Source organism: Erpetoichthys calabaricus, chromosome 6 (assembly GCF_900747795.2).
Source record: "Erpetoichthys calabaricus chromosome 6, fErpCal1.3, whole genome shotgun sequence".
Lineage (NCBI taxonomy): Eukaryota > Metazoa > Chordata > Cladistia > Polypteriformes > Polypteridae > Erpetoichthys > Erpetoichthys calabaricus.
In genome coordinates, this window is record NC_041399.2 from 23,465,625 (window position 1) to 23,483,280 (window position 17,656).

A 17,656-nucleotide genomic window follows, 5' to 3' on the forward strand; every position below is an offset into this window, starting at 1 on the left:
GCATAAGTTCAAGTTTTTTTGTCTTATGAGTACAATATATTGAGATTCTCACTTGCATGTCACTTACAGAGTTGTGGGAGTAATATGACAGCTCAGGCCATAAACAAATCCAACAGCAAATAATGGATGCAATATTAATCATTAGATACAACATCAGAAACTATCTCTATATAAAATAGAATGTCTGTCTGTTTGCCTGTCTCAAAGTTCCCTATACAATCCTACAGCCTTTGACTGATCTGGACCAGATTTGGCATAGTTCCTCTCTAGGACCAAGCAGACTATGAGGGCAATCCCAAAAGTAAGGTCTCCAAAGCGGTGAGGATGTAAAGAAACTGTTCGTATGGCTGTTGGCCACACTGTTGTGATTGGTGCTTCCTCCACTCCCAAACAACCATGTGCGGCTTTGCTGGGATGTTATCAATCTTGGCTTGGCAGCCCTTGAAAACGGAGCTCCCGTTGAACGCTACCGCCAAGTGGGAAGTTTGCGCAGGAGACCATCAATTTCCGACAAGACAGTCGCGAAGGTTGAGGAAAACATGCGTAAAGATTGGCAGTTGGAACTTCATCACCCACCCACCCTATAGTCCGGACTTGGCACCCAGTGACTACCACCTGTTCCCTAAGTTGAAAGAACATTTGTCCAGAAGGCGATTCTGCTCCGACGAAGAGGTGAAAGATGAGGTTCAATGCTTCCTGAAGGACGTGGCGGCGAGCTGGTATGACATGGGCATTCTAAAACTACCACAGCGTCTACAAAAATGCATCGACTGAAATGGTGATTATGTAGAAAAATAAACCTTTAAAATGATGTAAACATTATAGAAAATAAACGGTTGTTTGTATTTCTAAAAAAATAGGAGACCTTACTTTTGGGATTGCCCTCATAGTTAGACTTCTTTGGAACCCATAAATTTGACCCTGGGGGTGCCAGTGGGTTTTCTTGTTTTTCCTGTGTGCTAAAGTTTGCACACTAGTGCTACCTGCTGGCTCAGAGCAAGTGAAACATCCAAAGAAGCAGACAAATTGACCAGGGCTTGACATTACTTACCCAGGCAATGCCACATACTGTGTTTATCTACTGTAATTTAATAACGAGTATCGTGCACTTTATGCAGGGCAGAGTTAAATGAGGCTTGATCGAGAGTACAAGTGCAGCACAACACAAAGAAGAATCCAAGTGTTGTTGTTTAATTCCTGGTTTGTCAGCTTTTCTTCATAGCTTAAGCACTATGAAATGTCCACCTTCAACTAAGAGGATGAGTCAGACATGACAGTGTTCACGGTTACAGCCCAGAAAGGAGTTACAGCAATTCTGGAATCAAGTAGGACCCCCAAAAAAGAACAAATTGTTGAAATGCCATGTGCTGCTTCTATCTACTGTAATTTAAAAAGGGGGCTGTTGAGTGAGGTATAATCGAGAGTGGAAGTGCAGAGCAACACAAATGAGAATCAAAGCTCCTGCTTTGTTGGCTTTTCTTCATAATTTAAGCAATAGAAACTGTCCATCTTGAACTAAGATTTACTAATACATTAAATAAATAAATTGTAGACACGCCGTTATTGGCGCCACTCAAAAACACTTTAAGATAACAAGACTGTTTCTCTGTCATCCGGACATGCTCATGGCTAGGGGATAACACGGTCTTTGAGTAGTTGGTGGCTTTTTGTAGCAGAGCAGAAGTGGCAGGTGAGGTCACTCCGCAGCTCCAAGTGGAAGGGGCAGGAGAGGTCAGTCCGCGGCTCTAGGCGGTAGGTGAGGTCAGAATGGCTCTGGGTGGAAGTAACTTCATTGGTCTCCTGGATTGACCTCCTCCATTCTAGGGAAAACGGAACACATAATCTCACGTTTCTCCCTCTGTCTTTCTTTCTTTATTTCTTTATATCCTTCCACTCCTCCCAGGTGAGCTTTGTCTATTCTCCATTTCCGACTCTAACCTGCCTTAATGAGGTTGAGTGGACCTGGGAGCATTTCCGATGCTAGGGCATAGCCTGTTGGAAGCACATCCGAGTCAAATGGAAGTCCCACAATGTAGGGATTGTGTATCCCTACAGCACCCCCTGGTGACACCCACAGCACCCGGCAAGGCTGCCCTATGGGACTATAGTTTCTAGTATGCCTCGCAGGTGTCCGAAGTAACGTCACCTTGGAATGCTGCCACCTAGTACAGTGGGGGAACATGTAGCCCTGCTAGTGAGGAGTGTGCAAGTGAAAATCTCCAATTTCTTTCTCGAGGAACCTTCCCAAGGTCTTTTTGAGCTTTGGCAGCATCTCAAAGTGTAACTTTCAGCTACATTAACACAGCTTATCATATGTCAATTCTTTGCACTAAATTTAATTATAATTTGATGTTTTAAATTGTATTATATTTTGTCCACTCACCGGAATAAATTCTATGTTTTGGCCTTGACACTGGTCTTCTTGTCTTGCTGGTTGTAGACCACTGCTCATTATCTGACTATGCTTTAGCCTGCTCCTTTCTGCTTCTTAACTCCCTCTACTCACCTTTTCAACACTTTTTCTTCTTAGGTGCTTCATTACCGTATTCTCCTGTTACACTTAAACACTTTACTTGCAGGGTGAATCTTAATAATATGTGTTTTTTGACTGAGTAGCTGAGTGGCTGAACCAACCATTTTGTAATTCTCTTGGCACCATCAGCTGTTACCGTACCACTTACAGGATTTTCAAATAGATTCAGATAGGGGAGAGAAATCCTAATTTTTACTCACAGATAATTTGGATGTTATGTAAGGCAGCGTTCTGCTCTTTATTCATTTATTTATAAATTAGATTTAGTTTAAAAACAAAAACCAAAACAGATAATCCAGAATTTTGGAAAGTCAAATGCTGAACAATACATTACAATGATCAATAAGATAGATGTTTTGTAAATAGAGGTTAACCATTTGACTTTGTGTTGAAGAAAGGCCGAATTAGAGCTATTTGTTTCTTAACAGGAGGATGCTGATATCTCCGGTTGTTAAATATTAATGAATGGAGATAATTACAAAGTAACACAGTTAAAACAGACATCGCTTGACAGACTCATTTTTCTTCTGAAAACACAATAGAAATCCTTTTGTGTCTTTTAACCTTGGGCTCCCTAAACAGATACTGTAGCTTTAGAGAGTACAGCCTGAACATTCAAATCTGTTTTCAGTGACTTCTTGATGAATGAACAAAGAGTCTTTTCATCTCAGATCTTCAAGGTCTGGCAGTCAGTAGCTGGAAAAAAACTGTTACCATTTTAATGTTTTACATGTCTAATGAAGGTAAAAAAAATCTAGTATTTCTTTGCATTCCACTAACAGCCTATTGGCAATACTTATCTCCCAGATAGCTGTCACCATGGAAGCAAGCGGAAACTGACACCATACACACACCATTACTGTGGACAATTTGTAAGATGAACGGTCTAAGTACTCCAAAGCTTAATAGATTATCCAAGCAATTTTGTTTCTTAGTTAAATAAAGATAGGCTAATGAGCAAATTAGCTGAACTTCCTCTTTACCTTGATATAATTAGAGCCTTTTTTTATTAAACACTATTGAGATAAGCACCTTGCTGTATGTGAGCCACAGTCAGTTTTATTGTGATGCTTACACCTCTAAACTGCTATGCAGCCCACACCACCTCTGGACCTTGGGGATGCCTCCAGCACAGTAAAACTTTAAGATGTCTGCAGGCTGCCCTGAACCTTTTTGCACTTATCTTCTTCATCTTGTTTCTCTTCATCTTTTTCCCACTTCTTTGTGGGGTTGATGTGTTTGATCAACGTTCTTCATACAACTCGGTCTTGCACCTCATCCCCAGTCAGACCCTTTTCCTTCAAATCTTCTTTTACTTTACTTACTTATCCATCCCAATCTACTTTGGGCTTCCTCACTTTCTCTGTTTTATTAAGTCTTGTTGCCTTTCCATTTTTCATTATTTCCAATCCCTCCTTTAACTCCTCCCTCCTTATTCTTGGTACTAGCCCTTCATTTGGATTTTCTTTATTCAACAGATTTTCAAAGTACCTCGTCCATCTATTCTAGCTGTTCTATCTATTCTTGATCCTGTCATTCTCACTCATGACCACACCTTGATCACCTTTTTGCAGCTTTCTGCATATATTAATCCTGCTTTTCACATTTTTTTTTCTATGAGAAACAAAATGCCTTCTTTCACGCTGGTTCTTTCCAGACTTCTTACAGTCCTCCCACTCAAGACCAGGATGTACAACCTGAATTAGATCCTGTTTTTGGTTCCTGATATCATTACCTTTGGGTAACAGGATCACTTTGTTAGCTGGCACTTCATAGTATATCTGTTTTTGCATTCTGTACATTTGTTGTTTTACAAACTAGGAAACAATTGAAGTCAAGACTCTGGGACAATGTATCGGAGGAGAGGCGGTCTACTTTCATTTTACTAGAGGAATCAATTTAATGATATATTTGCAAAATATGCATGCATCATGTCGATTAAGCAAAACGAGTAGTGTGAGTTTTTTTTCATGGACGTTTCAATATTGTTTGATGTTGTCCGACATCGATCATCACCATATTCTATTAAAGCATAAACGTTGGTAGTTCTGTTCTGCACGAAAACATGAGACAAATATTTTTTCTCTGTCATCACTATAAAACATATGTGGTAAGTAACATTTCGTATAAAAATATTTTTTTGCGAAGTACATGTATTCCATTAGTTCCAGTGTAAGGGAGATGAATTGAAGTGAACCATGGTGTGTATCAGAGAACTTTTTTTTTTTGTTCTTTATTTCGCCTTATACAATTTCTTGTATTAGGAATTTGGTAGTTTTCGCATACCCCTTGGGGTCAGAGTGCAGGGTCAGCCATTGTACAGTGCCCCTGGAGCAATTACAGGTTAAGGGCCTTGCTCAAGTGCCCAGCAGAGCAGTGGCCTTTTTTGGCAGTGACGGGGATTCGAACCAGCAACCTTTGGGATACCAGCGCAGATCCTTAGCCTCAGAGAGACCACTCCGCCATAACTTTATAAATAAGCGTACGATAGCTACTTTAATATTAAATTCATGAACATTACTTATGAATGCTTTGAAATCCCTCTTTGTCGAACACCTCATAACTCACTGATACATGATAACTCCCCCACCCCTTGTATGATATACCATTCAACTTAATGTCGACCCATTTCTAGGACATTTCTGGACTATAGTTTGTGCACAGAATTACACCCTTATGATAAATAGCAAACCAATAGGAGAAATCAGAAAAAATTATCAGAAGGACTTGAAGTTGTGCATGTTACATCAACTGACCCCAGGGGTTCACACCCTAATGGGATACAGGGGGGTTCAAATTTACTTCTTTTCACAAAACTTCAGAATTAATGGGGATCGGTAATACAATCACATTGAGCATCATTTATGTTATTTTGATAGATAGATAGATAGATAGATAGATAGATAGATAGATAGATAGATAGATAGATAGATAGATAGATAGATAGATAGATAGATAGATAGATAGATAGATAGATAGATAGATAGATAGATAGATACTTTATTAATCCCAATGGGAAATTCACATTTTGACGTTGCTGTTCTCAGATATCAATATATTTTTGATATTTCATTTTTACCAGTTGTCCTAGTCCCCTTAAGAACAACTCCCAGAAGGTTAAAAAATTGAAATTTCAAGCATAAGCATATGGGTATCATTTTAGGTAATTTCAATCCTCACAGGTGGCGCAGTGGTAGTGCTGCTGCTTTGCATTAAGAAGATTGTGGGTTCGCTTCCAGTTTCCTCCCTGTGTGAATAGCGCTTTGAGTACTGAGAAAAGCACTATATAAATGTAATGAATTATTTTATTATTAATGTCAGTGATAACAAATATGATGCTATTTTTTATTTTTGATTCTTTACTTGGGATCTAGCCCACTATGGACCTCTGTGACGGGGTGAAAAAATAAATTTCTATTATAATTGAGAATATATAGACTTTAAACATTTAAATTCAGGCTCACATTTCAAAGTTTCAACTATTTGACTATTCTTGTCTATTATATACTTCTACCTCATGACGTAAATCATTTCTTAGGGATACCCGAAATAAGTGCGGCTTACGCTAATTCAGACTTTTATTTGTTTGTGATGTTGAGCCTCTGATCAAAGAGCACAAAATGAATTAGATTTACAAAGGCAAAAGTCTTTGATGATCAATCAAATGATAGCAAAAATGCACAAGTTCACTGAACCTTATTTACCTTAATTGTTAGTGATTGTAAAACGTTTGATACAGAGCAGTGAGATGGGAGAGACACAAAGGCACAGCATACTGATTGTGTTACACAATAAACAGTTTTGGGGATCTGAACCCAACTGACTGATAAGTTGTTCTGCCAAAAGGTAAATGGACAAGGAAGGACCAGAAGAGAAATGTGAGATGACAAGTATGGGTCAAAATTGAGAATTCTTTTATTCATGCAATCAAAAGAGAAAGCCAGAAGCTAAAGATGAAAAACCTCGAGTCCTATGACAGTAATGAAGTCACAAGATTTTTAGGGTTATCCAACAATCTAGGAAGACACAGACTAATTACGTGCTGCTTTTACACCTTTGCTCCAATGATGTGACCACCAAACTACGTCCATTGAAATATAAACAGACAACAGAACCATAAAATGGCAGCACCCGTGAAAAACCAAGATGAAGTCTTTTTTAACTTTATATTTTTAATATAAGCACTGGAACCTCTATACTTACAAACCCCTAGAACCTTCATCTAATTCAAATAGCAAATTTTTAAAGAGAAATACATTTATAAATTAAGGTGAATCATAAAATAAATGGTCTTGTCCACTGGTCACTACAGCAGCAATAATTTAACTCTTACCAACTCCATGTTTGCAAATGCATGAGTAGCAGAATTGTTTAAACTATTAAGATTTTTATAAAGAACTGAGGCTGTCTACTGTCTGCTTACTATATTTGAAATGACACAGCGCTAATGTAATTCATGTAAAGTAAGTTCACTGCTATTGGTCATTTGCTCTTTATTAAAGCGTTAAAAGTATAATATTCAAGTATAATTTATTGAAGTATCGAAAGGACATGTGAGTGTCACTCATATATCTTCCAAAAGTACATATTTGCATGGATATGGAGAGTAATGTAAAAAGAATGTAATTAGTAACATGATTACTTTTTCCACAAAGTAATCCCATTACAATTTGAGAGAAGTGATAAAAAAAATTATAATGTCTTACTTTCTTTATGTCACAACCCTAACTGAGCCTGTAAAATGTGGTTTCCTGCTTTGTGCAAATGGCTTTTGGGCACGGTTGGCCTGTACCAAAATAAAAGTATCGGTGTTACGTATTCATTCAGAATATAAAAGTAAGTATTTGGGATTTAGCTCACGGTATATTTGTAAGCATGTATTTAAGAATACAGTTACTTTATGCAATTTAATACTAAATACTTTTAAGCTATATCTCCTAAATCATGTACATTTGGCCTTCCATATCCACAGATTCAATTAGCTGCAGATTGAAAATTAAAAAAAAAAAATCCAGAAAATCTCAGAAATCAAAGCTTGAATCCACATGAATTAAGTGATAGGCATACATTACTGTAGTCTCCTGACACTTCACAGATCCTCAGTCTCTCTCCAGCACTTGTTGTTTGAGCTTTGTTCACCTTGTGTCTCGTTCGTCCACTACTTGTGTTGGGTGTGTAGCTGGTTAATTTAATGTTCAACCATTGGGAGACGGGGTTTTCTTTAAGGAAGCCTAGCACTTGCTCTCTCTCTCTCTCTCTCTCTCTCTCTCTCTCTCTCTCTCTCTCTCTCTCTCTCTCTCTCTCTCTCTCTCTCTCTCTCTCGATACAAGTAGTAGTGCTGTAGATAGATAGATAGATAGATAGATAGATAGATAGATAGATAGATAGATAGATAGATAGATAGATAGATAGATAGATAGATAGATAGATAGATAGATAGATAGATAGATAGATAGATAGATAGATAGATAGATAGATAGATAACTTTATTAATCCCAAGGGGAAATTCACATACTCCAGCAGCAGCATACTGATAAAAAACAATATTAAATTAAACAGTGATAACAATGCAGGTATAACAGACAGACAATAACTTTGTATAATGTTAACGTTTACCCCCCCGGGTGGAATTGAAGAGTCACATAGTGTGGTGGAGGAACGATCTCCTCAGTCTGTCAGTGGAGCAGGACGGTGACAGCAGTCTGTCGCTGAAGCTGCTCCTCTGTCTGGAGATGATCCTGTTCAGTGGATGCAGTGGATTCTCCATGATTGACAGGAGCCTGCTGAGCGTCCATCACTCCGCCACAGATGTCAAACTGTCCAGCTCCATGCCTACAATACAGCCTGCTTTCCTCACCAGTTTGTCCAGGCGTGAGGCATCCTTCTTCATAATGCTGCCTCCCCAGCACACCACCGCGTAGAAGAGGGCACTCGCCACAACCGTCTGAAAGAACATCTGCAAAATGATAGAATGCAAAACGGCTTGCGACACGCTGCTGATTCTAGCTGTTTCTGTTTGCTTCTTAGGAGAGCTACACTCTTTAATAAATCTTGTTCTCTTGACTCAGGTTTCTAAAAGTGTTACTTGTTGATTTATATATATTTGAGCCTGAACAAGTAGCAGTTAAGTAATTATTTTGATTTTGACTGAAGAAGCTGCTTGGATGATCAGTGAAACGTATCTACCTAACAAGAAAGAAGTCCAGTTGCCATGACTCAACTACCAGATAATTATTTTGATGTTTTGATCAGCGTACTATAGATGCAGAGGAAATGTAAAACAGTTTGCTGCACTCTACTTTGTTTCATTTTTGGCCGCTTGTGCTTGATTTTAGCTTGAAAGGTGATTTGAATGGTGAATGGTGACCTGTGGTTGGTTTTACATGACCAGATAAGACATAGGCACATCACTTATCTGGAGTTTAAACTTACCAGCATGTTAAAGAGGGGTTGCACGTGCACCGTTTGTTTCTGTGGCTCCAAAAAAACAATTAAGTGGTCAAAGCAATCTGTTAAATTCTAAGTACTGTCTCTCAAAATAAAAATGTTAGATCATTTGAAAAGTGACATCAGTTTATTTGATTTAAAGTGTGCGTGAAGATGAGTGTAGGCTATATGCAAATACTAATATTTTAGTGAATTACTGTATTTAGCTGGCAGGTTGTCTAACACTAGAATTATCAAAGCCTATGAAAAAACTTGCAAATCTAGCCCACCTTAAATCCCTTCACACCTCACCATCAGCATCTTTTGTCTTGTAAATGTGTTGACCAGCACAAGTTTTTTCATAGACTTTGGTAATTCTAGTGTTAAGCATAAGTATGCCATGTGGAAACTGCTTGTTTCTTAAAAGTGGAACACCTCAAGAATGTGAAATGACTAAAACATACTCTGAACTATTGTAATTTTTTTTTCAAATATTCAAGTTTTATTAATAAAAGTTTCCTGAAAAGGAAAACTTTACATTGTCTGTGATAAACATAACAGCAGAGCCTCTGTTTCATGTGAGACTGGAGTGCATTTTCAGGCCACAGTTTAATTTAAATATGTTTAACTTGTTATACTGTTTTTATAAACTAGGCTATACTGTATATCAATACCTGGAAGTATTTGAAAAGTCTTCCTAAAGTATTCAGAATGAGTTACACATTTTTAGTATTCAATCAAAATACAAAACTGAATAGATTAAGGACTGCATATTCCGTATTCAGTAACTAAATACTTTTTGGGGTTATTCTGCCCAACACTGATATTGTATGTATCAGGTAATGAAAATAATAGTAATAGTTCTCATCCTTAAGTAGCGGAGTGTGCTTCTCATGACCATTTGAACTGCTTCCAATCTACTGAAATGAGAACATAAGCCACTTAACAAATGAGAGGAAACCGTTTGGGCCATTTGCCTCATTTGATTAGCTAATACCCTGTCAATTCAGTCATTCACTTATCACTTTGCTGAGCATCTTGGGATTGCCTAAACTTTTCACACCCTTGTTCTCCTCCTGGATATCTACAGCTGTACCGACCCAATAAATTGTTACCCATCGGCAGTTTTATATGACTGCTTTTATTAAACCTTTAGACTAATTTTAGCAGCAAGCATCTTGTGCTCACCTTTGTACTTGTTAAATATTCAAGTGTATTATATGTACAGTTATTGTTCTATATTGATTTTATACATCACCTTAGAGAAAGGCATCTGTCAAATAAAGAATAATAATGATAAGTTACAGCCAATGGCAGAAACGTTCAGAATTTCGTAGAGCTTCCCTTCTAAGTCCTAGGCTTGTATCTCACTGAACATTTGTTTAATTAATTGAACATTTTTTATTTACTGAAATCAAAGCTAAACTAAATGTGTACAAATCCCAGCTTTAAGGTATATGACAATTAAAGCTTTTAAATGCAGTGAAAATTGGGTATGGGGGCTAAATATTGTTTCTTTTTTCATTCATCAGAAACATTTATTAAACAATAAAAATATTTTTGTTTGTAAAATTGTTGATTTTGTTGTGTGGACTAAACATTGTTTCAATAAGTTTGCAATTTAAAAAAAAAGAAAAGACTGAATATCATCTAATGGCATTTTAAACTGTCATAATGCAGTGCAAATAATCATTATTACTGTAGAAAAGGTGTAATCACTAGTGAGGGAATAATTTCTCAGAAAAAGATTATTACAAAGACCTCAAACAGGCCTGTTGTTAAGGTAAAATCCGTCCTGCTCTTTTGTTAGTTAAGAATTTTGATTTAATATTAAATTGAAAATGTCATACAAAGGTATTTCTCAGCTTTCTTCATTATTCACTTCTTGGGTCTGTTCTAGTTATAAATTAAGCTTGATCAATGACCTTCTCTGCCTGGGTTGTTTGCTACTTGTTATGATCAGCAAATAGCATAATAGAAATATTTCAGATGAGCCAGCAAAAGGGCAGAAAGAAAGCTGTGGATGTTGCTGAGCTTGACACTAAAATGGGAAACTAATTTAATCTGAAACATGTCTCATTTTGTTTGAGGGTCTTGCGATTTTTAAGTTTTGTCAATGCTCACTTGTTAACAGGAGTACCAGTCCTGCAATTCCATGTCATGCCCTGAAATGAAGAAGACAACTCCATGGACACCATGGACCCCAGTCAATATATCAGACAACGGAGGGCATTATGAACAGCGCTTCAGGTACACATGCAAAGCGAGGCTGGCAGATCCCAGTCTTCTGGAAGTTGGGCGACAGCGAATAGAGATGAGATACTGCTCTAGTGATGGAACAACGGGATGCTCCATGGATGGTGAGTACATAAGAACATGAAAACACTTGCAAAACAATCAGAGACCATTCAGTCCATCGGGCTTAGATTGGTACAGATTCCATCCATCCATCCATTATCCAACCCGCTATATCCTAACACAGGGTCACGGGGGTCTGCTGAAGCCGATCCAAGCCAGCACAGGGTGCAAGGCAGGAACAAACCCCGTGCAGGGTGCCAGCCCACCGCAATACAGATTCCCATGACCCTTTATGTTAAGAACCACCTGCCAGCTTCAGTTATAAATGCACTTGCTCCTAATTTCCAGTTATGTTATTTACAATTTAATTCTTCTGGATCCACCCAAAACCTTTGAAATTTTTAAATAAATTCTAGACTGTTTCGTTCTAAAAACCTGTCTGCTTTAGTTTCTGCTTTTAATATTTTATAAGTTTCTTCTTTGTATTCCCTGCTACTTTTGTTAGTTTGATTTTTTTCCCATCTACATCCTGTTGAGTGTAATTTAGCCTTTGATTGTTGTAGGGTGAGACCTTTAATTAAGGAAGAAGCCCCTTGGTGCTTTAATTAGTTTCCCTGCAGCACATAAGGAGTACTTAAAGTCCTTTCATCCACTGCCTTATTTCACTGGCATTATCTTTGCATTGTTTTCTTCTGCTCCCTATCATGAGCTGTCTTCATTTTAAGTTTTTGCAGTTTTTTTTTAAATTATATTTCACACCTTGTTTGGATTTTCAGATATGAAGATATGAATAACTTTTTTATTTAAATTTTTTTGGAATTGCACCGACTTGCCATTTTGTGGCGACTGTTTACTAGTTGCCTGAGAAATTAACAGGAACTGCACAATGCATGAGGTTGTCTGTACGGTGGGTTAAAATGCCTTCTTTTCATCCGAGATTGCGGATAAATCACAAACCTTTATATTGTGAATCCTTTTTTAAAAACTTTCCTTGCTACAGATCTTTAAGCTGTTTCTTTAACTATGATTTTACTTACACAGTTGTGTTTTGACATCTGATAGATAGATAGATAGATAGATAGATAGATAGATAGATAGATAGATAGATAGATAGATAGATAGATAGATAGATAGATAGATAGATAGATAGATAGATAGATAGATAGATAGATAGATAGATAGATAGATACTTTATTAATCCATCCATCCATCCATTTTCCAACCCGCTGAATCCGAACATAGGGTCACGGGGGTCTGTTGGAGACAATCCCAGCCAACAAAGGGCACAAGGAAAGGAACCAATCCTGCGCAGGGTGCCAACCCACCGCAGACTTTATTAATCCCCAAGGGGAAATTCACATACTCACATACTCCAGCAGCAGCATACTGATAAAAACAATATTAATTAAAGAGTGATAAAAATGCAGTACAACTTAAAAAATGCAAGGTGGAGAGTGCAAGGCAGGTATAACAGTCAATAACTTTGTATAATGTTAACGTTTACCCCCACCCCCAGGTGGAATTGAAGAGTCGCATAGTGTGGGGGAGGAACGATCTTCTCAGTCTGTTAGTGGAGCAGGACAGTGACAGCAGTCTGTCGCTGAAGCTGCTCCTCTGTCTGGAGATGATACTGTTTAGTGGATGCAGTGGATTCTCCATTACTAACAGGAGCCTGCTCAGTGCCCGTCGCTCTGCCACGGATGTCAAACTGTCCAGTTACATGCCTACAATAGAGCCTGCCTTCCTCACCAGTTTGTCCAGGTGTGAGGCGTCCTTCTTCTTTATGCTGTCTCCCCAGCACACCACCGCGTAGAAGAGGGTGCTCACCAGAACCGTCTGATAGAACATCTGCAGCATCTTATTGCAGATGTTGAAGGATGCCAGCCTTCTAAGGAAGTACAGTCTGCTCTGTCCTCTCTTGCACAGAGCATCAGTATTGGCATTCGTTTTGGTGGGGGTTTCATTTACAGCACACCAGTAAATTCAAGATTTATTTTTAATTTGTCTTGTTCACATCACTGTAATGATGTGTAGAGCTTTTTTTTTTATTAAGGTGGAATGTGGCATATTTTCCACATGAAAACACTCCGGATTTCACTAGATCGCCCATTACTGTGTTTTCTCCACAGTAATTTGCTAAATATGAATGTACCTCTTGCTGTTACTTGGCTACCGCCCTTTCCTCTTTCTTGATTTATGTAGCCAAAGCTGAGGATCTGCATATCCAAGGTGCCATACATAAGTATATCTAGTATTATCTCTGTCTCTGATGCATCATTAGGAGCTGCATCTCTAAGAATGTCATCAAGACTGACAAAGCAGACATCAGACTACCAGAACAACTAAAACACGTGTCCCACAGCTCAACAAATGTCTACATGAGATTTTTTTTTCACTAGACAATTTTATTTAAACACTAATTAGAAGACAGACACGTGTGGAATTAGTGCAGGAAAACATATACAGATAGAGGCTAAATATCTTATATGAAACGCCATATGTTCCAGTAAATAATTTGAGAACCAAAACTCTCAGTTTTACAGCAGATTCTATTTTGCACTAATTACAGGCTCATCGTTGTGAAGAGGGGGGCTGAACGCACTCCAAAGAGACACTGCCGCTCCTCTTAAATGATGATACAATGGGAAACAAATACAGTTTTTATTTTTACCTCCTCTTTGCTCGATCAGCTGCTGGCTTGCTGATCACTGTGATCACTGTGCCGAGTGATCTGCATTTCGTGTGGCGCTTCGAACGTTTAAAAGCCGGTACAGCACCTGTCCTTTTGTCTCTCTGCCTTGTCCCCCAGACATCCTCAAACACTATGCAATCTGTTTTCACTGTTCAGAGCTGGCCTTAGGGCGAAGCGAACGAAGCGACCGCTTCGGGCCCACAGCTGGAGGGGGCCCACTGCACCCAAGGTTTTTTTTTTTCCTGTGATATGCAACGCTGCTGCGGAGGGCCCAATGGAGCAACAGACTCCTTCACTCCAACCTCTATTACTAATTTTTTTATATATATAATTCACGGGCAACATATTCCATCACCTAATTACTCCACGTGGACATCTCCACTCGGCACTCCAATCTTCATTACGCTTCACTCAGGCCCGCACGCCTGTTGCCGCCTCCACGGCGGTAAATTATTTTATACGGAAATCTGAATATCTCGAAAGTATGAAAACAAGCTTTAAAACCGAATAAAAATGTAAAAACAAAATAATGTGGATCTCATCTTTATAAAATAAAAAAAATATATAAAAAATATAAAAAGCAAAAAAAAAAAGTGTCTTGGCCTAGCTATTTACCTCCACGTGCTGCCTGGTGGAGACAGCAAAAGCTGGCTAAAATGTAGCTTTATCTGTTAATGTATCGTCACTAAAGACATTTATGCGGGCCCGCTCCGACCTCCATCACTCATACCTTTCACTCAGGGCCTTGTACGACAGTCTGCGCTGACAGCCTGCAAATTTGGCTCCTGTCAGTGTGTTACGGTTACGGTTGTCAGTGTCAAATGGAAATCGTCAAAAAGTGATGGTTGTAGATGCCGGGAAAACACATTTCTGCAGCTCAGAATGCAGGAAATCGCTTGGCGGCCGGAGTTCTGCCCCGGACCCCCTAGCTGCAGAGGTCGGGGCCCTCGGTATCAGTTTGCTTCGGGCCCGAAATTGTCTAGGGCCGGCTCTGCACTGTTCTGTTATTTCACCGAGTAATATTTTCCGTTTGTGCTAAGGTGATCTTTACTCACATTTTTTTGAGACTTTCAAATTTTCCTACTTTTATTATCACTAAACTGCTCTGCATGTGTATCATGGGACTTGCTTCCAAAGGTTGTAAGTATGACATGGCTTGTCCATCTCACGGGATGTGAAAGTGTCTCTCTGTGTCTCTTCAAAAGATCTCTCTTCCAAAGATCATGTCTCATCACAGGAAAAAAGTCTCGTATCGTCGCAAGATTTTTTTCTATAATAGAGAGACATGGTGACAAATATTGCACACAATATTCCAGATGTGGTCTCTCTAGCTCATTACACAGTTTGATTATAATATCCCTTAATTCATATTCCACAGTTTTATAATATAACCTAATATTTTTTTTATATTTACCTGTTACTGTGGTGAGAGAGGACATGCAGGTGATGGGTATAATAGAGCAAGATGCAGAGGACAGCAGGATATGGAAAAAGATGATCCACTGTGGCAACCCCTAACGGGAGCAGCAGAAAGAAGGAGAAGACCTGCACCTGTCAGTCACACATGAAAAACAAATATAGCCAGTCACTCATCTGCAAAGCACAGCAGTGTTGTCGAAGCAGGCAAAGCTGAATATCCTTGTTATATGTATTCAATTTTTAATTACTGTTCCCAGTTTGAATTTGCTAATATATATTTCAGTGTTAAATTAGACTTTGAGATGTGTTATTAAAATAATGTTTTAGTTAATCTGTGACGTTCTCATAAAACGTAAACAAGAGGGGGATTCACTTAGTGACCCATCCAAGGGATATTCAGTGACTTGGATATTTTTTTGTCTCGAACCCTGACTTGTGCTTTTCCATACCCTTTTCACAGAGTTGCTTCATGTGTTTTTTTGTCTTTATTGTGAAGGTTAGACCACCACACTGACTCACTACAAGCTGGCACTTCGACATATAGGTGCATTTATATGACAATCAACTTAAACGTCAGACTGATAATCTCCATTGAGCTAATTCTCTGACTTCTGAAATCAGTTGACTGCACCAGTGATGATTTACTATAAGTGTGTCATATTAAAGGGGTGAATATTTCTGTAGTCATTTATTTGGTGTATTATATTTGTACTTGAATGCAACCACTTTTCAGAGGTCTGTTTTCACTTTGACAGTAAAGAGTCTTTTTTTCTTGACCAGTGTCGAAAAAGCAAAATTAAATCCATTGTGATTCAATGTTGTGTAACAATAAAATGTAAGGGTGAACACTTTTTGTAGGCACTGTACAAGCATGACAGGTCTTTCATGTCTCAAAATTAGCCCAGTGTAAGTCTTTGCAAGAGTACACCTTGCTGTAGTCAAGTAGCTGCCTTATACCCAGTAGAAGATTTATAATATAAATGATGAAGGTTGATAATCATAAAAAATGAATTTTCTAACCACAGTGAAATAAAAAAGAAACATTTAGTGTACAATTACAGCAATTAGCTGTTCACATCTGGTAATATGATAAAACGTACTAAAAATAGTCTAGAAAATACAATTTAATATTTCTTGAATTAATTATATACTGCTAAAATGCCTGCTATGGGCTGGTGTCCAATTCACTATTGATTTCTACATTAGGTAGGACAAACAGGTATGAAAGGCACTGTGTGTAATAGATAGATAGATAGATAGATAGATAGATAGATAGATAGATAGATAGATAGATAGATAGATAGATAGATAGATAGATAGATAGATAGATAGATAGATAGATAGATAGATAGATAGATAGATAGATAGATAGATAGATAGATAGAAAATGGCCAAATGTATGTGGATTCCTGACCATCACACGTTCCAAAAATATGGAACTGTATAAAGACTCCACTCTTCTGGGATGCTTTACACAACATTCTGGAGTGTGTCTGTTGGAATGTTCCAACTCATCCCAAAAGTGTTCAATAGGGTTGTGGTTAGGGCTTTGTTCAGGTCACTCAAGTTCCTCCTTGTTTTTTATGGCTTTATGTGCCATAGATAGACTGGAACTGAAAAGGGCCTTCCCTAAAAGTGTTGCCATGAAGTTTGAGGTGCACAATTGTCTAAAATGTCTTTACATGCTGTATCATTTACATTACCCTTCACTGGAACCAAGAGGCCTAGCCCAAATCTTAACAGATATCCTCAGGCCATTAGTGCTCCTCCACCAAACACTACCAGAAGGTAGTGTTGTCCTGGCATTTGCCAAACCCATGTTTGTCCATCAGATTGCCAGATAGTGAAGCATGATTCATCACTCCAGAGGGCATATTCCAACTACTCCAGAGTCCAATGGTGGCCTGCTTTACACCATTCCAGCTGACGCCTGGCATCATACATAGTGATCTTAAGGTTGTGTGCAGCCATTTGCCCATGGAAACCCAAAACATGGTTCATGCTCTGATGTTTCTTCCAGATGCAGTTAGGAACTCTGTTGTTAATGATGCCACAGAGAAGAAGCGATTTTTACACACCATGTGTTTCAGCACTCGGTGGCCCTGCTCTATGAGTTCATATGGTTTACCACTTCATGACAAAGACTGTGTTGCATCCAATTCATAATAATAGAACTTATAGTTGACCAGAGCCTATCTAGCAATTTCACATACTGACTTGTGGCAAAGGTGGCATCCTATGACAGAGGCACATTTAAATTCACTGAGCTCTTCAGTACAACCCATTCT

At 38.4% G+C, this 17,656-nt stretch overlaps 1 protein-coding gene across 3 annotated transcripts in view; it reads left to right on the forward strand.

Moving 5' to 3' along the window:
- Positions 1–17,656, forward strand: part of sema5a (sema domain, seven thrombospondin repeats (type 1 and type 1-like), transmembrane domain (TM) and short cytoplasmic domain, (semaphorin) 5A) — an 857,644-nt gene that overhangs the window by 779,592 nt on the left and 60,396 nt on the right. For all 3 annotated transcript variants that reach the window (XR_007935331.1, XR_007935332.1, XM_028803411.2), the window contains exon 16: positions 11,094–11,319. Coding sequence is in view for 1 of the 3 variants with exons in the window: in XM_028803411.2 (XP_028659244.2) it covers positions 11,094–11,319 (226 nt within the window). In the remaining 2 variants the exon portion in view is untranslated. The remainder of the gene's footprint in view (positions 1–11,093; positions 11,320–17,656) is intronic.